Genomic DNA, 22,685 nt, shown 5'->3' with positions numbered 1-22,685 from the left:
GCACAGCAGGAAATAGCACTGCTGGAAAAACCTGAACGCTTTTCCAAACAAGTGAATTATCATAAATGTGTTATCTAATTTACAAATACACAAATATACAAAGATAGAGTCTGCCCTCTAGATAATGCACCCATGAACATTTATTACCTCCATCTGAGACAGTTTGGGCCCAAGTCCTTCTTCACACATAAACCAAGTGCAGAGACACACCATACACATACCCGTACAGAGGGGTAAGCTGACAGGTCATGTGACTACAAGAAGCCAACCATAAGAATGTATGTTTTCTAATGTCTCTATGTATGACATTACATAAATGAGCATATGTTTAGTTGAAATATTAAAGGCCCTATGTGTGTCAGAGGGCCTACAGCAGTGAGTCTGAGGATGTGTGTGTGTGTGTGTGTGTGTGTGTGTGTGTGTGTTGTGTGTGTGCATAGATAAGGTTTGGTGACAAGCCTTTGTATGACTTCCAAGTACTCCACATCTGTTCACTTTCTGTCTGGTTAGGGCAGGAGACTGAGTCTCAGCCAATGGCTCCACCTGCTGGTGACCGCCACCACTTATCCACAATCTTTAAACTATTTAATATTCTAGTTCTTGTTTTCACTCATTCAGTCTTACCTCCTGTTGAAGAGCTTGAGTCCAGTGAAAGACTTGGAGCAGCCGCTAAGCATTTCCTTATCTTCCTCCACACAGATTGGGGGGGCTGCGGAGAAGACCGGAGGAAGAGTGGAGGAGGATGGCAGAGAGGAATTAGAGGAGGAAGATGCAGAGCTGAATTCTTCATAATCTGCTTTTACATTCAGTAACCCTTCTTCTTCTTCTTCTTCTTCTTCATCTTCTTCCCCTCTTCCTGTTTCTCCCCTTTGTTCTTCAGGCACACCACCGCAGGCCTCAAGTCCAGCCCCATGTCCCAGATCAGTATCTGCTCCCTGGTCAGGATCCATGACATACATTTTTTCAGTTCCTGTGGTGTCATGTCTTGTCACATTTTGGCAGGATAAGCTGCAACTCATGGAATTCTGGGTCGTTATTGCAAAATTTGCAATAATCTCCAAACGAAAAGTCCTTATATGACCGAAGTCCTGAATAGTACCCAGAGGAGGACTCAAACGTTCCTTCACGTACTCCAAATATCCTCCAAGGAATCGCTGGTGTTCAAAGGAATGCCATGTAGAGGAGCAGTTCAAATCCTCCCAAATGCAGGTCCTTAAGGCTTTCTATGAAATTGACAAGCCTAAAATGGTATCTACCTTAAAGATGTGATCATGTGATCTTACCTACTCTGGTCAGATACTGGACAAGGCTCTTAAAGATATACTTAAAAAGTGTCCAACAGCTATACCCCAAGGACCCAAACTTCCAAATGTACTGTACTCAAAGGCCTACTTTTAAAGTATTATAATGAAACTGCTCAATTAAATGCAGTCTGCACCAGGTACAGCAACAACAGCACTACAGCCTTTAGCATTATGGTTAAAGCAATGAACTGTTCATCAAATTATAGGCCTATTTGAGACATTATGTTTAAACAAAGCAGTTTTATGAATGTACTTGACTCAAACTGCCATTCTGAGTATTAAGAGTATTACGCTCAGTATATTACTACAACTAATTATTACTACACAGAAACTGCACTGGGACTTCAAACATGGCTACTCTGCAGACACTACAAAGTCAATAATCCACATGCCAAAGGTCTTTTACAAGACACACAGGTGTGTGTATGTGTGTGCGTGGGTGGGTGTGTGTATGTGTGTTTCTGTGTGTGTGTGTGTGTGTGTAGTGAGAGATTAGTGTTGGGTCCTTAGGGAGAGATAATCCTTCACAGCATTCCCCTCCACGGCTCTCACTCTGTAGTAGTGCTGTCAGCAGCAGTAGTATCAGTTTCAGTGCAGTAGTAGTCCAATTCCTGTCACACTCAGTCAGTGTTCCTCTTCTGTTTGTTTTTCAGCTTTTCACTTGTTTGTTCTTCCTCCTCTCTCTTCTCCTTCTCGTCCCCTCTTCACTAACTTTGGACGGTTTCCTCCTCCTCCTCCTCTTCCTCCTCCTCCCTCTTCTTCTTTAGCGTCTTGCCGAGTTTAATTACACTCTCTGCGAGCAGCACATTGACCCACACGCACACACAACTGAGTCGCACACTGCTACACACACACACACTCCAGTAAACACTGATCCTCTACTACCCGCCCGGCTCAAACCAGGAAGTAGATAATGACAACAATCAGGGCCTCACTGTTAGCTGCCCTGTCACATGCCTGACTGAAATTCTCTCACTGACTAACTGCTGCTCACTTTTGACTGCCTACTGTGATCTAGTTTTGTTTCACCATTTACATTATGTTCTCAGTGTGGCCAATATGAAACCAGTCCAACTCCTGAATTGGCCCGAGTGTGTAAAGACAAATTAGAATGACATGTCAGTACAGAAACAAATGAAATGATGATCACCTTGAGGACAGGTACAGTATCAAAGTTTCTCTGGTATGACTGCCCACAACTAAGCCATAAATCATAAAATTGAATACTAATCGGAATGAATACTGTGCAATGCAGCTGAATTACAGGCATAACTTAAATTCCATAAATCTAAAGGAGAAAACAGTAACAACATTACTCCTCCAGCTCCGTGACGGACTGCTTTATTGAAACATACTCACACAAACACAAATAGATTCACACGCACACTCAACACTTACTGTACATCATAGTCACTCACTCTTTTTTATATGCTGCTGTAAATGCCCACATGAGGGTGCTGTCTAACAGACAGACAACCAGGCAATCTATGAGCAGTACACATGGTGAATTCAGCCATATGTTAGGTTTCAATCTAGTCTTGTTTCAAGCAGCTTCAAGGAACTTCCAATTTTTGCTGATTCTGGCCGTCCCTGCTGACAAAAGCAAGATGCATAGCGACAAGGTAATGTATCTATTTGTGGCTGTGTAAAAATGAATGCAATAACTGTAATATGGTGAGTGTAAAACGAAGATCTGTTCACAGATTGGTAGATATCTGCTTGTACCTGTGCATTACTGTGCCCCAAACAAATACTTGACACTGTATCGTAGGACCTCTCTTATGTGCCCTGATAGACAAAGGCGAATGTCAATCATTCAGGCCAAATAAGGCGCTGCGGCAATCAGCAGCAAGGTTGTGCCGCAGTGAGGGAGTGTGGCCTGTAGCCCGTTGGTGTGAGGTAGTGTTGTGAACTTTAACCCACAGACAGATGAAAAAGTAATGGTTAACAACCAGGATGTGAGGCATATCATTAGGGTAGGGTTTAAATTGGTGCACGAGACCAAATGAGTGAATACAAGTGAAACATGACGTTACACGAAGACAGCCAATCTCACAGTCCTCACACACACACACATCACAATCAGCATTTCTGCTGTTCTGAGAACTGAAAAAGCTCCACATGAGCCATTATCGATCTTTTAATATGAAACTCAAACATACAACAGAAACATTTGGGATCTTTATTTCCGGATCAATCAGCACACTCTGTTTTTTATTCGTCAAAGCTGGCTGCATTTCTTTGCAGTGTTTTCTGCACCACTGCAGCCTAATTACTAATAGATATTGGAAGAGACCTTTGCAAAGAATGATTTATTGTTTTGTTTTCATTGTGCTTTATTTGTTATTTAAAGCTTTATAATAGATTAGGGGGACCTTCGTGGTTATGGAAACGACAGACCTGCAAACTCTAGTGGTAGTATTAGTAGTAGTAAAGAAATGCAAAATCACGAAGGGCAGTCCAGGAGCAATTTTTGATGCACAAATAGAGCTTTTTGGAACATAACTTATTATTGCACTTCAGTTCTTTTAATCACAATGACTAATGCAAGGTGCACCACAGGATAAGCTGAGCTCTGGTGGACAAACACAGACAAACACAAACAAGAGGCCCAAAAACAGGCAGAATTATGAGATTGGGTAGGGGTGAGAGAAATGAAAAAAACAGAGACAGAGGGAGGAAGAGAGAGAGGGGAAGAAGAGGGAGAACATACATCACACTTTTCTTTTTATTTTGTATTAGTGCAGCGCCTGTTCAAAACGTGCCTGTTAGGAACAGGCTGATAGCTTGACATCCAGTATTGCTGCTTGTTGTTATTGCTGCCTGCTCATCCAAGCTGTTTCATAATCAACACGGACTGTGTAAGGTTATCATAAATGTAAGCATTAAAACTCAAGTCAGCTTACATCTCGTTACGTAGAAACCAGCACCGGGTACAACGTTGTTTTTTTCTGTTTTTTACAGATGAATCTGACAATTTTTTTGATTGATTTTTAGATTGATTATTTTTTTAGGCACATGACAACTTTGAGGAGGGAATGAGGTGCAGATGGGGAAAAGGTCAGGAACTTCAGTTGAGTGGAATGAAGTGACTGCAGGGCAGAGGGCATATGTTGGATAGGTAGGGCAACCAAGATTAGTGTGACCTCCTTTTACCCTCATTATTTTAACCTATATTATTATCTTTTTATTAGAAATGTATTTATTTATGAAATTTTGTCAAAACTAAGGTTCAAATTCTTGAGCAATAGGCTAGGTGAGGTCACACTGACCTTAACCTTTGACCTTTGACCACCGATACCGACTCAGTTCATTTTTGGGTCCAAGTGGAAGTTTGTGCCAAATTTGAAGAAGCTCCCTCAAGGCGTTTGTAGGATATTGCGTTGGCAAAAATGGGTCAGACAAATGTGCATATGTATACAGACTGGAGGATGGACACGCTAAAAACGTAATGCCTCCAGCCACGGCTATCGCCTGAATGGATGCATAACAAAACATCTATAAACTGTGTAGGAGAGGAATAAAAGCAGCACAGAATGAAAAGAAGGCTCTTGTTGAGATTGTGATTTCAGTCCTTCTAACAAATGCATATGCACAGAAACACAAACGCACACATCTGCTGCTCTCCTTTCTGTTATAGCTTTCCCCTCTTATCCATCGCCCACTCAGTATTTCCATGACAAATAAAATGCAGCTCAACAGCATGACACACAATTCAGAGAGATCCTTTTAACTTCCCAACACCCACTGCTGACCTATTTTCTCTGTTTTTCCCTAACGAAGTACTCTGATTATAAATTCTAACATTAATCCCAAACCTGACCCCAAAGCAAACAATTTTCCTAATGAGTTGCAGAAAAATGTCCACAGCGGTAAGCCCCTCTCTCTCTTTTTTAGTCTTGTAGGGACATGAGAACTGCTGGGTTCACAGTCCATTTTGTCCACTTACAGCTGTGGTGATTTGAACTACAGATAAAATATTACATGCAATATAACTTTACGATTGCTTTTTGGTTAAAGTCAGAGTTGTAGTTAGTGGCAATAAACCATATTACAGTTATTGGGACTGGGCTCTTTTGATGATGATGGATATTATTTCATGTAAATGAACCACTAAAAAACCTGGGGCCAAATGGATTCCCTCTGAAATTAAAAAAATATATTAAATTGACTTCACTACTGTTAGAGATGTTTAAGCAGTCGTACCAACAGGGCTCTCTACAACCTGCTCTCATACAGACCTCTATCTCTGATCCTCAAGAAGGAAAAAAACATAACTATTCTTCTCTCCAATATCACTTTTATCTATTGATATAAAAATATTTTCAAAGGCCTTTGTTCGTCAACTGGAATCTATCATACTGTCCTCTCCACTACAGCAGTTTGATTGCAAGGACAGATTCAGCCCTTTTATTGCTCTATACTTCTCCTCAATTGGTGTTGTGTACAAACACACCATTCTAAACCTTCTCCCTCTAACATGGAATACATCGATGGTGATCTGTTTCCCCACTTTTATTCGCCAATCAAAAAATTGTTGCAGACCAAGCGCATTGCCTCATGACAAATAGCTCAAGATGTCGATCTTGCCTCCAAATTCACCAGATCCCAACCTGATTGAGTATCTGTGGGAGGGGGTGTACATGATCTACAGTGGGGTTTAGGTGGGTGGTGCAAGTCAAGTGGTTTCCACATGAATGCCGGGAACCCGTTTCCCAGCAGAACAAAACAGTGTAACAAGACTATCAATGTAATTCACTTCACCTGTCAGGGGTTTTAATGTTGTAGCTGTGCGGAAACACGTATCTAGTGTCTCTTACATTCTTTCAATTTAAAACTGTTCTATTCAAAAGCAATTTCTTCACATTTAACCAACCAGCCTGAAAAATACCCCTGTCAACAGTTCCATTCCAGCTCTCCAAATCAGAGTTTCACTATCTGGGCATCCTCATCACACTATGTATTCATCAGTTAGGTGATTGAAATTGTATGGCCCTAACAACAAAAAATGTAATCTGACTTGTCCCTCTCTCCTTCACAATACACAACTTACCCCATCATTACCGACACCTTGAATATATGCTCAGAAATAAGACAGCATTTTAAGATATTTGAATCACCATCTTTTCATACCAGCTAGAAATGATACTAGATTTTTGTTGTGTTAATTCGGGTACTTGTATGTGGATGGGTGTTACGGACTCTAACAAAAATGCTCGCAGAGAGGATGTAACATATTTAAATGGACGCTCAGACATCAAATGAAGGAATAAACCAAATTTTATTTAGAAATCAAAAAGAGCAAAAACTACATACCAAAAGAAAGGTTGGAGATCTCAGCTGAAGTAAACAAAAGAAGGGGAAATCACTGGGCCAGCCACGCAGTGGGCCGTCATACCCAGCTATCCCCTCTAACCTATCAAAAAGGAAAGAAATTAATCTAACCTTAAATGAACCACAGAAAACCAAAAACTGGATTACTGGTGATCTCCAAACTAAACTGCAAGCAAACAAGTTAACAAAACAAAACAAAAACCCCAGCACTGAAAAACACGTGGGGGGAACAAATGCAACCAGGAGACAAAAAGGGAAAAATCTATCTCCTCCTTCCAGTGTGAGCTGGGCAGTGGCTCCAGAGAGAGTGAGGCTTCCACTCAATCCTCCTTAAATAGTGTTGTCAGGTAATTGCAACACACCTGAACAGGTGTGTCTTCCTGAAAGATAAACACAATAAAGGAAGAGAGGGCGCCAGAGAGCAACAAAGGGAGAGAGACAGACAAAGGGAGAGGAAACAACCAGTACAGGCACAACAGTATCCCTACAGGCCCACACGTAACAATGGGGTCATTTGCAAGTTGCGAAAAATGTAACCTGACTTAATAGCATAGTGAAAGCAAGGTTTATAGGGAACCAATCTATACGCGAATGGTGTCATTTCTCTACAGCCATTACACTGTGCAGTCAGTATTTACTTCAGAATGATAAATAGAAGAAAAAATTGTCTATTGCCAGTTTCAGGAGATATGCTTGCATATTTATGGGTGTTATGTTCCATTGTAAACACTGTAAACATTCTATGACTGGTTTCCCCATTGTTTTCCAATGTATTATTTATATAATTACATATTTTCCATTTCTTTTGATCTAGTTTCATTGTTTTATCACAATTCTGTCACGTCTCGTCCAACTAGTTACGTTCCCTTCTTTGCTCTCCTCATGATGCTTTGTCTCATACTTCCTGTTTTATGTTGATACTGACCTCTCTTCTCGTTTCAGGTCCTGCCCTTCCCTCCTGTGTGATTACCTGCCCTTCCCTAATGTGTTGCACCAGTGTCTTGTTGTCTCCAATCCCCCAGAGCATATATTGTAGTCTCAGTGTCCCCTCTCTTCCTTGCCAGTTCGTCTTGTTCCTGTGTGATAGCTTCCTAGCATTCCCTTTGTGTGAGTTTTTGTGAGCCTTGGTGTTTTGACCAGTTTTCAACCTTTTTTCCTGCCAATTTCTGTAACTCTGCCTCAATAATTGATCTACTGTTGGTACGACCTGGTTTGTCATTCCATTCACAAGGGAAAAGTTGTGGGCTGATCAAACTAATTACCTCATCATACCACAGCAAAGCATGGATGCTGTGAACATGACTTGGTTTTAGCAGTAAAAACTTATTATTATACTATTATTAGTATTGTCAGCTTTAGTTTTAGTTTCCTAGAACACACAAACACAGAATCTTTCTAAAGATAACGGGTGTGTTCTGAATCGGATTGTTCACTCACCACACTAATCACCGAGGTGGTGGTTCAATCCCCGATCCACACGACACTGAACCCCTAGAACTGCAGTGTCACGTCATGTTAATGTCGTATTCACACTGATGCGCTTGTAAAAGAGAAGTTGATGAATCACCAGTACAAATCTGCACCATCTGTCTGATGACTGAATCAGTGCCATCTGTAGAGGCCTCCTGTACCCATGTTAGTGCCAGCTACATTTGTGAGATGAATTTTGGAGGAATTTTTACTTTGTAGTTACAAAGCAGATTTGATATTTCTAAATAAATAATGATTTAGTGCTTGACTATATTGGGAGATTGTATTTGATCAAACTTTGATAACATCATTCCAAACTTAATTGTGTCATCACCGATTTCTTTTGTTTATGAAAGTATTACAAAAAGAGCAAAGAAGTGTGGGACAGATTTACCATTACTGCAGGGTATAGTTGTAAGTGACTCCATTTCCCCTCCCCTGTGGGAGGACAGCAGTGATCAGTGTCATTGATTGACCTACTTACTGTATCTGACCCCGCAGACTGACAGCTAATACTATCTGGTAGTTTTGTTTCTGTTGACTGCTAGCTGGAGCAACCATACTGTGGCAGGGATGGAGAACAACAATGCTTTAACTGTACATGTCCAGTTGCTGATGGATAATGCGATAGCCATCCGAATGTGTGTCATGTATAACATCACTTCTAACCATTTTGCAAAGCATATCATAGCACTGTAGGTTATGAAAGTGTCACACCAGCCATTTTTTCAGTACTAATTTGCATACCTACAATGGCATTTACTGATATCATCGCAGCATGATAAAGCAATCCAGGCTTTTCAAACCAATCTGCAGCCTGTACAACCATGGACGGAAAGCCACTGGCCCCCTAGATAGAATACAATAGTGGTTGGCAGTACATTTTAAAGGGCAACTCTACCATTTTTACATATTAAAGTGTGTTTACAGGTCTTGGGGAGTACTACTGCTGATGAAAAAGTAGTAGAAAGCCTTTGTGACTCCCGAGGGTGTCACCGGATGAATGTAATCTGATAAAATGCCCCCAGTCATGTCACTCAGTAGCTCAGTTGCATTGTGGGTAATGTAGACGTCATGTCTAAAAATGATCAGTCCACTGGTCTAGCATTGTACTCCTATAACACTGTCAGACTCATTAAGGACAGTTAAAAAACAAATGATCTAAATAGATACAGCAGAACCAGAGATATTGCCTTAAAATCTAGGCAATTTTCTTACTTTCCAAAACCTGGACTCTATTAAATTTACATAAAATGGACATAAAGGCTACTTAATCAGACATGAGACCAGATGTTAAATTGCCATCAGATTAACGTAAAGGATGTAATGGAATGAGGATTATGACGTGGTGTGTGTTGCACCATGCATTTCCATTCATCTGGCTAGCATCCTAACTAACAATATTGCTGCATAGTGTAAGGGTTGGAACAAATATAGATCCTTTAAAGGATTAACATTATGCCATCAATATCAACCCCACTGGATAACTCTCATATTGTGTTACATGGACTGTACTTATATAGCGCCTTTCTAGTCTTAGCGACCACTCAAAGCGTTTTACAACACAAGTCAGCATTCACCCTTTCACACACACATTCATAAACTGGTGACAGATGCTACCATGCAAGGTTCCACCTGCTAATCAGGAGCAATCACCATCCACATGAGTACACCAATGGAAGAGCCACTGGGAGCAATGTGGGTATTCAGTATCTTGCCCAAGGATACTTCGACATGCAGGGGCCAGGAATCAAACCACCGACCTTCCAATTGGTGTGGCGACTGCTCTACCTCCTGAGCCACAGCCATGTTATGTCTTTTGGTTTAATTTATGTTTAAGCATCTAAAATCTGGTTCTACAGGCTGGATAGTATATGGAATTTTGTGGTCTTCTACCATAATAATGACTAAGACTGGAAGGTTTGGGTTTGCAAAGGCAGTAGTCACCCTCTTCATCAGAGTGGTGGGCCCCGCCTCAGTGAGCAGCAACAATTTCATCACAGGTTACAGCCAACAGCATGCAAACCGAAAACTACACAAAGGTCTATGCACAGAAGGAGCTCGGGGACTGTGTCTGCCTGGCCTTTTTGCTTTGTATCTTTGCCATCTGTGTATTTGCTTCCATCTGGTGTACTGTCCTACATTATGCAAACTTTGGCTTGAGGCGAGAAGTGAATTGTTCTTTCCCTCCCACTCCCTCAGCTGGTCAAGTGGATGCATCAACACTTGTCAATCATGATCATCAGTATGATTATCAGTCTTGCCTGAGGCTGAAGTATAACCACCACAGAAACTAAAGCATCAGTTGGCAAACAAACAACAAAAAAATACAGACGATAATAAGATCAGACTAAAGGCCTGGCCTAAAAAGTTCATTCAAAACCCACAGTCGAACAAAGACGCTTGTCTTATCAGCATCTAAAATACAAAGTTTATTCTGAGGGTGACACTAGAGGAAAAGAAAATGAGGTAGGATAATAAACAGGGTTCCTTCTCTGTGGACCATGACTGTCCTCAACAAGTTTCTTGGCAATCTGTCTGTTTCCAGGCTTTCAGACTTCTTTCCTGACCAACGCTGCATACTGTGTCCTCCTGCCAGAGCCCTCCACACACACTCAGCTCACACAGTGGTCTTATTGAAATTAATTAGAAGGTTATGTTGTTTTCATGCAGCGCAGCTTCGGGTTATATGATAGCTTGTGTTCCAAGGTGACACATCAGACAAATAATGCTGTTAGAGAAAAGCTCATACAGCGGCCGGCCAATACTAAACGAGTTCATCTTCTGGGAACATGAATGTTCTAATTCAATTCTGAAGATTAGATTTTACAGTATTTCTTGTGCAAAAGTGAATAATTTGCACACAAGACACAATCTGTATCACTAACAGTCCAGCAACATACTGGCATCACAATCCTGACACAAAGTCTTGTTTTATTTCCATTACATCCTTCAAACAGAATACATATCTAATTATACAGAATAAACACAATTAGTCTAAGTAGGATTATTATTGCCAGGAAGGCAGTGTTTAATGTCTGATTATTATCAGCATCTGTCAGCTGCAAGAGCACAACATGTATGAAGTCTTTGCTTTTAAGCTAATGAGCGGTCTTTACAGCCGTCTGAAGACAGCAGGTCTGTGTTCCATCAGCAGGCTTTATTGTCAGCGATAACCAATGTCAACGTGTGATTACAAATACAAGATGCTGTGGTAACCTTGATTATATTTTGTGCAAACACCATCCCTACTCTTGTCATGTCGTCCAGAGGCGTCGTGCCCATTTAAAGTGGGGACGAGCCCCACCAGATGTATGAAACCTTGATTTTTAACAGCTATGTTTCACTTTTTAGCGGTAACTCACACAGAAGCAATTTTCAGTATTTTCTAACTTCATGAGGATTATATATCACCTTGTCTGAGAAAAGGCAGGTAACACAAGATGAAGTATACACACACACACGCACACACACACACACACATCATGTTGCAGTGCCACAGATGCAGCTGATCATTACACAACTCCTCTGGTGAGTCAGGGGAATTGACAGCCATGCCAGCCTGCCCCACCCCCACCACTAACGCACAAACACACGCGCACACAATCCCATCTGGATTACTGATTATACTAAATAATGGTGAGATTATGTGTCGTGCTGGCAGTGACATAAGAAGCTGGCTGATGAACAGCTCCACTGTGTCTCACTTTCTGACCTCCAAGTCAGTGACAGAAAACATCCGGTGACATTTGAAGAGAAAACACAAATTAAGCATCTGAAACAGGGCAGGAGGAAATTCATACACTTTATTTATGATGACATCTGGTTAGGACAGGCTTTTCACAAATACTTTTCCCATGTGTTAAAAGCAGGTCTTTTCTTGTTTTCAGTTTTCAGCACCTATATCATATATTAACAGATTTTCAGAGGTCTTTTTTCTTTTTCTTCTCAAGAGATAACCTTTAAAAATGATGTGAGAGAGAGAAACCAAAGTCTAAAGATCCTCTCCAGACATCTAAAATACATTATAAATATATAAATATGCTTCATTTCAAAAGATAACTACTGAGCACAGGATGTCCACATCTCTGTGTCCGTGACCTGGGGGCTCCAAGTTTCAGATCACACTTGTGTAAGATGCATATATTATGTAACAGGTTAATATAAACATAGCTTATGAATTTCATCAAAACATTACCTTAACTTATTTCTCTTTGGGCTTCGTGTGTGCTAAGATGTGCAGAGTGGCTACATAGATCATCCGCGTAGGTTTGAATGTCTATGCCAACAAGAAACATAGAAACCACATAGAGACAGCAGGTCAAACTTTGTTCAGCAGGTTTGCCAGGTGCAGTGAGAGGGCAGCTGCTAAGTGAGCATCCTGTTTACGTAGGAGGAGGGACTACAATCAGATCACACGCCAACAGTTTCTATGGCAACAGACAAGCCAATATTTCATTCATGGAGAAAGCAAATGCAACACTGTTCGTATTGACAATACAGTGGGCTGAAATGTGCAAGTGTCCTATCAAAATACAGCAGAAACAGCTTTAAAAAAATCTCTTTTAGACTATATTCTACTATTGCTGGTAAATGAATTGTTTAGGTTATAAAACATGAAAACTTGTTGCAGAGATGTTGACTGAAGATAGTATGCTACCCACCTAGCCCCTGTCCATCTTGTCTCAATAAACCATAGTCTCAGCTAGGAGATGTATGTAGCAGTGAGTTATACAAGCTTAGCAAAGTAAACTCACAAAATGTCAAGAAAGGACATTTTCTCACACCTATTCACAATCTTCTGAATGAATGTTTCTCTCTTTTACTGAACTTAGACAAGCTTAATTGCCTTATTAACTCATCATGAAACACTTTATTTAAAATAGGACTGGGCGATAATGTTGCAATATTTATAGGCTTCATTGCAATACACGATAAACATCTCTATTATCTGAAATCTCTACAAAAGTATTTCATAAATGACAATACTGAAGGCATGACGAGTTGCACTTTAACAAAATATTAACACAATGAGATTTATTTATTTTTATTTATTTATTAATTTACTTGATCTAGTGATTCAACGCAAGACAAGTGAGAGACATGGTAGGAATGACACAATGAGATTTTTAATAAATAATCATCAGTAATGTGGACATAATGACTAAGTGGGTAAAGTGAAGTATTAGAACAAGTAGAACAGGTAAGTTCAGAAAAGGTTTTTAAAATAAATTTACTGTGATGCTGCCTTTACAACCTACAACACTCACAATATAACGATATCCAAAATCAAAAACCATATTGCCATGTGTTGATCATGTGCACGTACATGCATGTGTACTGTGCTTTTAACTGCCTCAGGCAAATACTTTTTTCAAGGGATGTATTTCAGTAGTTAGCTAATAATAATTATTGAAGAAAATCATTATCATGTTAAAGCATATTTTATGAAAAAATAAAGGTACCTTGTTCAACATTAAACTCAATACAACAAAAAAGCATACATGTTAATTAACAGTTAAACAGCAATGTTGTTTCATATCAAATCAAATACACTGTAACAAAAGATATTGTTTTGATTTACAGTATTATGAGAAAATCTGTTACGATTTATGAGAGTTATTTTACTGGGTGGCCTGTTGGTGTAATGAAAGTGAATTTAAGTTCTCCGTGATAAGCATAAACACAGTGTATACTGGTATATCCGGGACTCTTATTGTGAAAGGTAAAAACTGGGTGCTGCAGCTGACACGTGAGCTGAATAAATAGTTGACAGTACTGGATCAGACAATGAAGCCTTCACCAAGTATAGGAGAAATCCATAGCCCTCAGTTAAATAACTTCAACTTCAGCTTTGCGTTAATACACTCCTATTTAGCAACTGGGTACCTTCGCCCTCTGTCTGTGGTGCACTACTTGATAAACCTAACGACCTGATAAGTTTACCACATATCATCGCCAACATAAATTATTGCTTCTTAACTGCCTTCATGAATCTACTCCTCGTGAACTTGCTATGTAAAGTAATTGCTCAATCTATGAGCCATATCTGCTAACCTGAATACATTACACAGATAGGATGTAACATTATTAAGTTTGAATTTGGTAATTAAATGTCTAATTTAATAATTAAAGTATCATTAAATTAGGGAAAACCTTCTAAAGAAATCTGACTTGCTTGGATGAAAGCTAAACAATATTATCAGGGTGTCACGTGACCCTTTGCTGCTGTGGGTAAAAAACAGACAACAGGAAAATTGCAGCTTCTTCCTTCCTCCTTGGCAGTTTTCAACATAATGCCACAATTGCAGTTACAAATAACAGAAAACCTCAAAGTGCAGTGCTTGTTCAAAAATCTGGTTTTCTGTTAAGACACCTGTCACAGGCAGCAGTCTCAAAATTCTCTAAACGCTTAAAATTGTACAAAAAAAAATACAAGCCATGAGGGTACACCATCACCTAGATCACCGACTACAAGACCAGCTAACAAGCTGACGGCAGTTTGTTTCACTAGAAAGGGGACTGTGCTATTTGTGAACGTACTCAACACTATTTATACAACAGGTAGTTCCGACCAAGCTATCTAATTGGTCAACTAGACATTGAGAAAATGCTCAAATCTGCAAGACAGTACAACTTTACTCATCACAAAAAATAATACCATAACAATATTCCATGGCAACATTGTAACTTCCAAAACTGGAGTAAAAGCCAATATATATATAGTTATACACAGGGTGCGATTTGTGAAAAAATCTGAGTGTAAAGTTTGTGAATTGTTTTACTAAGAAATGATGAACCATAGTGGGCCTATACAGACTGTGACCTCCTATTTGGCTATTTCTATCAGCTGTTAAAGTAACAGTTTCAGAGCTTGAACTTAACCACTGCATTTGCAAAGCTCTCCAACATACTTATATAGGTTATTAATCATATTAAATGTCTTATTTCTTATCAAATCAACTTTCATGGGGCTGTTAGGTTGCTGTAAGTTCGCCCCATAAATGCAGGTGTGTGCCTCTCTTTTGTGCAGTGAGCCGGAGAGCAAATCTTTTGTTTTGTTTCTTTTAGGTTTTTTGGTTGTTTTCACGTTAACCTGTTCGAGGGATATCTGAATCATCTTCATTTAACATCAGAAAACTAGAAAATTACTAGAAGATATCAAAACAGACATATGCGTATGCATCCATTCTACTTTGGGTCCCATCAGGTCGATGACTGGACGAATAAAGATCAACCAGACCGGTTAGATTCTGGTGCCAAGTTCTCATCAACTTTTACAGAGGAGCAATAGACAGCATTCTGACATCACATACTGGCATGGTTTGTGCATGGCCCAGGACAGGAAGGCTCTACAGCAGGTGATCAAAACCATCCAGAACATCATTGGTACCCATCTACAGAGCATCAGGGTCTCTTCACCCTGCTGCCATCTGGCAAAAGATACAGTAGTATCCGCTGCCACCGGACTATGAAGCAGTTTCTTTCCTCAGGCTGTGAGACTCCTGAGCTCATCCTCAACATCTTTTTTTTTTTTTTTTTTTTTGCTGTGTATCATAAAGGTACTACAACTCACATTTTGTTGTCCATCCCTGAGTTGAGAATGACAATTAAATAAAACCTTGAACCTTGAGTTAGGATGTTGGAGTTCGATAGTGTTATAGTGCTTAAATAAGATTTAACACCTGGTCTCAGTGATGGAACTGATCTTAATCTTTCCACTGTGGATCACAGGGCAAATACACAAACATGTGACAGCACCTTTGAAGTTACTTGTTTAACAAACACACACACACACACACACACACACACACACACGTGGACAGTGTCATGTGACACAAAGTAACACAAACAGGAAGGCCAGAACAAGCTACAGTTTAACATTCAGGTAAAACAGGTTAGCAGGAAGCGGTACATTCCGTGTTTTCTGTTTAGATTTGTCTGAAGTGTTTCCTACCTGTAAGACACCTGCTTCCTGAAGGTCAGCTGGACAAACTCTGCCTCCATCTGGGACACTGAGAGCTGGCCCTCCTCGTTCTCTGCCCCCTCCACGTCCTTCTCTCCTGTTACCTAAAAGAAAAACAAACTTATCAATGCCCCGTTTTCCAAAGGAAGCAGGACACATTTTATACCCAGTGTAACCTACCAGCTGTCAGTGTAGATCTAACAGATAATTTACTGATAGCTTGTGCTTGAATACACCATATTGCACCGCCTACCAGTGCAGTATGTTGTGACAACAGACAAGGGATACAACTCTTGGATAACAGATGATACAGTAAGAACATTGTATTATTACCGGCTGCAACAGTAAGGCTGGTATTGTTTATTCAGTAGAGTTATAGTGCTTAAAAAAGGCTTAACACCTGATCACAGGGATGGAGCTGATCTTCACCTTTTCACTTTGGATAAGAGGGCAAACACACAAACAATGAGACAGGAGGTTTAAATGACAGCCTACTCATATACTACTGTGAACTCCTGCAGAAGTTTGGCAAAACAGATGATCTGTGTAAAGGTGCACTATGTAGATTTGGAGGATACATTTTTATCAGAACAGAAACAAACAAACAAAATTAACAGACTCTTTGTTTTCATGACTGAATAAACTGAATAAACAAACTGACCCTGAAGGACAACATCATTTCATACTGTTTTACTTTGTTTATATTTGGCGGACCCTGCCACCTTTCTACAAACAGTGTTCTGGGAACTTATTTTCCACTGAGAACAGCTTGTTTATTCAGTTATGGAGAAAACAAATATTTCTGAGTTCGTACTATTACCTCATTAATATTGTAAATATTAAAATTCTGAGTTTGAATTTCTTCTCCAAAACTACATAGTGCCCCTTTAATGTCGTACATTCCATATTCAGCAAAACGTAGGTTAATAGGTGAACTATATTTTAATACTAACATAGCTGGTCATGGAGGAGGTTTCGGTTAATCGGATAAATCGGACACCGTTCACATCACCTGTCTGACCAAACTAACTTCACTCACGTCATGGACACCGCACACCAGCTTGGTGTCGCGGTGTGATCCCATCACATGTCAGGACAGTTAGACTGTAGTGGCTACAGGTTTGCAGAAGGAATCACAGTTTAGCAGAACAGTAAACACCTACACACCCACCTGACAGCTGCCGAGCTTCGGCGTGCTCTTGCTCCCCTCCGCCGCGAACACGTCCTCCTCCTCGGCCACGTCCTCCAGCCCAGGCCGCTCCACTACCGGAGAAGCGGAGTCTCTCATCATCCCTGCGGTCGCCCTGTCCCCTTTGTTTAACGAATAATAACGTTATAATGTGGTAATTCTATTCTCCGCACTCTGTCGACTCAACTGCTCCCTGCTGTGTATTTTTAGAAGTTACTAATTCGGTGCGTATTTAAAACGAAGCTCGGCTCTGTCCCATCTTCCGCGTACCGCGCTGTGTTAAATAACCCGAAAACCGCAGAGTTGTGTCGGTGAGCCAGGACACCAATTCACCGCGACACATCTACCGTAGGTCCCAACGCAGGAGGCAAAGTTAGCCTACTGTGTCGGCGATAGGTGTGCAGTGTTCTGCTCCGTCCGCCATCTAGATAGACTGTTGCAGGAAATCAACTGTGAGCTCTCTGTGTCTGTCTGTCTCTGTCAGTCCCATTCAGATCAGTTCAGAGGGGCTTTATTTGTATGGGCAACAGACAGGCTGCAACACTGCCACAGCAAGTTAGAAACAGAACAACACAAAACAGACTTTTACTGTTGAAAAAGTATATAGAGATAAGTAAAAAAATAAATAAAAATACACTGTATGGATGGAATTAATATTAGTTGGTAGACCTGTGGAGTCCATGCTTTCATTAAAGGAAACAGGGACATACCAAAGACTAAGACTCCATAGATATTCTGAAAACATATTCAGAAATTCATATACATTTTTGAAAGTTTCAACTTTTCACTCAAATTGTATTAAATTCTAAACAAATGCAACATAAACACATTTTGACTAGGGGACTCAACTTGGCATGGACACCTTATGACTCTGGGGACACTGGTTACATGTACCCACCATTTTTAGAAATGGCGGATTTTGTCCCCATCACTTTTTAAAAGCATAATTTGTCATAAATGTTGTGAAATAATTTGCACCAAAAATGATTGACTAACAAAAGAGATTTCGCTTTCCATCAGGATCTGCAAGTGAAAGTGGCTGCACCATATTTCAACCGAGCACCTGATACTGTACAGTAGTTACACTGTAAACAAAGGCTAAGAAACAGCCAACAAAATGGGCAGGAAAACTGTTGTTGTTTATTAGGTAATAGATGTTATCTAAGATTAGCAAACATGTTAAGATCATTCTGTCTTATCTGCCGGATTTTGCTGTGATGCATATGAGTGTTTCTGTGACATCAACATTGTTGTGCTTTTTATAATGAATGTATTAGTAGTGTCGACTATAGTGGACCACAGCGGCCGAGGCTATGCCCTTTTTAAGCATCATTATGCATGATCCCTCCATTACATATCCTAAAATCACAGATGTTGAGACTGTTTAAAAACTTTTAAAAAGCTTTTTCATCTGAGCCCTTATGTCCCCACCACTTTTTAACACGCCTTTGGTGAAACACTTTTACCAGCTCATAGTCCAACCTGTTTGGCTTAACACTCAGAATTTTATATGCGATTGTCTTCCTAGCTAAAAAAACAGGTGGATGCATAATATAAAAATGTTTTCTTTTCAGATATTTTAGGGTGAAACACTGTTACCAGCTCATATGTTACTGCTGTTCTTACTCAATCTTAGCAAGTCCAAACGTGTTTCGCCAAAAAATGCATCCACTTCCTGAATTTATTTTTGGACTCTTATCAGCTCATATTCTGAGCTGTTATGACCCACCATTCAGAATTGTGATTGTCTTCCTGGCTGAAAAACAGGGCAGGGCCAAAATCTTTTTGCGGAACAATGCATCCACCTCTAAAGGTTCTTTTCAGACTCTTTAGGCTGAAACACTGTTACTGTTGTGCCATATAGGTGAAGCGCTTCTTTATTTGAGAATGTGCACACAAATAACCAATTTTTCTACAGCATATTGCTTTAGAAATGTGTCTCAGTGGGACACCGGAAAAACAATTAGCGCCACATAAAGTAAATGATAAGTCACACAACAAAATATTGTAAAGCACTTTGTGAATGTAGCAACAGGCTGTTCCCTTTGTTTTAATCTTGTGACATTTCTAATTTCTCAGGCGAAGGGAGGGACCAACACTACATCTTTTCTCAAAGCTTATGCATCACAGTCACATAGCTCACAGAAAATTAATGCAAGAAACAGCAGAGCTCCATTTTTTCTTAAAGTCTCAGGTGTGCTACCACGCAGTTCTTCTAACAAGCAGCTTCCTCAGGATCTAGGATACCACCAGGAATACATCCACCTACAGCTCTTCTTCTAACCACTGGGCCTGAATCAAATGCTAGAAAGATCACAGAATATGATTATGTGCAACCACCCAGAAGTATTACTAATTTTGTTCTCTATGTAGATGATGGTATCATGAGAGTAAGTATAATAAATACTCATAATGTAGAAGATGATATTGCCCTGTGGTGATGGAATATCTTATCAAATCATTCTTCATTCCCCTTTTCATCTCTATATGTTAGTACTATTTTCTTTTTCCTTTATTTTCTTTTTCTCTTTGTATCCTTATGGGGCCTTAAGTGCATCTCACTGCAGAAACAGAAAGGCAAGGCAGCCAGTGTGTGTCTGTGTGTGTGTGCACACCTTAAGGTGGACAATTAAAGCAACATTATGTAGGCAAACTTTTAAAGCGATCCTGAAAATATAGTTGATATTTGAGTCTCAGTTTTAGGTTGTCAGATACTGACGCCTCGGCCGTTTTTGGTTTTTTTAAATGCTATTGTGTCTTTCAAATGTTGGTGCATACTAGAGGTGATAGGCACAGGTAGTGTAGTTCCAGTTTTATCCTTTAGGGTCCACATCTAGGTCAGGGAGAGTTTAAAAGGTGAGGAAGGTGATAATGATGTCAGTCCAGCAGGGGGCAGCAGTACTCAGCCTCTCTGAAAGGTGACCGGAGAGCAGAGAGAAACCCTCAAGGAGAATGAATATCTAAGTCTAAAATACATAGTTTGCTTTAAATACATGTCTTTTTATAGCTATACTTGTCATCTCTACTATGACTAAACCTGCTTCATCACTGCTGATTTCAGTTTGTTGTTCCATCATGTCTTGTCCTTAACACATTTAATGTTTTTCTTGTGCCACTGGAGAAGCTGAATAAGAAGTCTGTCATAAAGGAACACACATGTACAATGAAACAGTTTTTGGTTGTCGTAATTGTGTCTTCTGCCCATACACACCAATGGATTTCTATCACACATGAAGGGGGACAAAAACCACATTCCTCATTCTGAGCAAGGTAATATGAGCGTAATTTCAAGCAGACAGGTTTTTGTAAGAAACAGATCTGAGAACATACAGAAGGCAAGGTCACAGCTGGATGTATTGTACCGGGAAACTTAACTGGCTTTAAGTCACTTGTAAATTTAAATGATCTTTACCACTTGTATCAAGTCAGAGCTACACAGAAAGCCCAAGTCATCCTATTGGACTCCCCCCTTCCGGTTTAACTTGCTTCCACCAAGTTCAATTGTTTAAACTCCTAGAGCTGGAACAAATAGAGGCATGACAGCCTTTTAAACATACTTTTTGATGGGTTTGGTGCAAGATACTCTGATGCAAGTTTCTCTTTCTCTTTATGATAAGCAAAAATCAGTGAATGAATATGACCAACTCCACCCCACCAGGTTGCCAAATTGTCGGCCAAAACAGCTTTTCAGAGCTGTGGAAACAGAGCACACAGGCATTGTCTGCCCCATTGATAAAAACCCAGAATGCTGACTCTGCTGAACTGCAGCCAGTCTAATGGCATTTACGTCCGGTCTGCAGCAGCTAGCAACCCCAAACCCCAACAACCTCCCCAAACTGAACCTGAAACAGCCCCAACCCCGGCTGCCTGGCCCAGTTGCTCTTGGCCTGTGGGTGCATGAAGCGGCTAAGCCCCTGTGCTGGCTGGCCAAAGCCCTGTGGGATTAGACTAATGCAGGTGGCGGGAAGCCACTGGTGTTGAAACAACAGACATGGGAAATGACCCTTATCTTAACATTAGAATTTACTCTTAGCTGTAAACTATGACATTTGTCTTTGGTTTCATTATATTGTAAAATGTTGTTGATGTTGTTAAATAAATTAATCACTTTTGTAAAGCACCTTTCAACAAGGTCCTTCAGTATCGCTCTCTATAATGCTCTATAAAAGGCATAAAAAGCCATTTAGATTTTAATGTCATGATAATGGAATTTCTAACTTTGATACAATACCTTGATAAACAATGGTATCATCTGCCTTAAATGCAAAGTATTTCACTAAGAAAAATGGGGATTTAAGTCCAACACCTGACTTGGATGAACCTAAAAAATCAGTTGTGGCTAAAGTGGTTACTCTAGTTACTACTAGAACATTAGGCCATGTTATTTTCAGAGTCTAAAAGGAACCTGGTGGCACGTGAAAATTCAATTTAAAAAAAATTCAAATAAAAATTCAGAATGGAAGGTATGCTTGTGGGTTATAAAAGCACTTACAGTATATAACTATACCATTTTACAATTGAAAGTATTTGAAATAATGCATTACCCTTTTTCTAGTAGCCTGTCTTATTTTGTTTTACCATACTAATTCTACCTAATTCTGACAATGGGTCGAGTTCCTTATAGATTTTTACTTATTTTAGGCCAATTAGAGAACATACACCCACAAAGCACATCTAAGTTCACTTTTTTGACATAATTTTAAATTTATTAACCAATACATTAACAAATACATTTATTCATTTAAAGTCAAAATATTTTGGCAGCACAGCAGAGAGTCAGTGCTGTAATCATCGGTTTTCTGTTGGGTCAGTTCCAGAGAGTCAAACAACAACTCAGGCTTAGCCTGACAGTCAGCCTGCCTCAAACTAAGTTAGTTTCCAAGCACAGGTTGCCATAGTGAATGAGCTTAAACTATGTTGAATCTGCTTTATGCAACCAAATCTATTTAAAAATGAATCAGACTAACCAAAATCTTGGCTCATTTTATAAACTATCTGTATGAAGCAGTCATAGAGGCTCTGCACTTGCCATTTTTAATTTGCCAACACCATAACAAAATGTAGCATACGAGATGAGTAATAGGAAGACAGCACTGTGAGTGGGTGAGAGGAGGCAGTGCTACGTGGGCAGTATGCAGTATGAGAGAAAAGAGAGAGTGAGAAAGAGCAGCTGGTACCTGGGTATCTGTATTGTGAAAAATGAGCATTGAAACGGTTTCAAATATTCAGAAACTATATGTATCGAAATGACTAATTTAGACAAGATGAAAGTGAGCACTTGCGGAGTGGTAACTTTGAAAGCAAACTACCAGGTCTGGATTAGGAGACCTGGGCCTCGCCCTAAAACCTGACCTTGCACCCAATGGCTGGGCTTACACCATGGGACCCCATCAAGATTAACCCAAAGGAATGACATGGGGAC

General features: G+C 40.0%; 1 protein-coding gene across 2 annotated transcripts in view; it reads right to left on the bottom strand.

Annotated features, from left to right (window-relative positions):
- Positions 1 to 17,648, bottom strand: part of LOC140992105 (diacylglycerol kinase zeta-like) — a 103,783-nt gene extending 86,135 nt beyond the window's left edge. The window contains exons 1-2 of one of the 2 annotated variants that reach the window (XM_073462360.1): positions 17,246 to 17,648; positions 16,066 to 16,178 (exon numbers count right to left, since the gene is read on the bottom strand). In XM_073462360.1, the coding sequence (XP_073318461.1) occupies positions 16,066 to 16,178; positions 17,246 to 17,365 (233 nt within the window). In that variant the 5' untranslated portion in view covers positions 17,366 to 17,648. Of the gene's footprint in view, positions 1 to 624; positions 2,144 to 16,065; positions 16,179 to 17,245 lie in introns of those variants that run through there. The other variant, XM_073462359.1, reaches the window with a different exon arrangement.
- Positions 17,649 to 22,685: the final 5,037 nt, after the last annotated feature.

Source organism: Pagrus major, chromosome 24, assembly GCF_040436345.1.
Source record: "Pagrus major chromosome 24, Pma_NU_1.0".
In the NCBI taxonomy this organism is placed as follows: Eukaryota; Metazoa; Chordata; class Actinopteri; order Spariformes; family Sparidae; genus Pagrus; species Pagrus major.
This window is presented reverse-complemented; position numbering and strand designations above follow the sequence as displayed.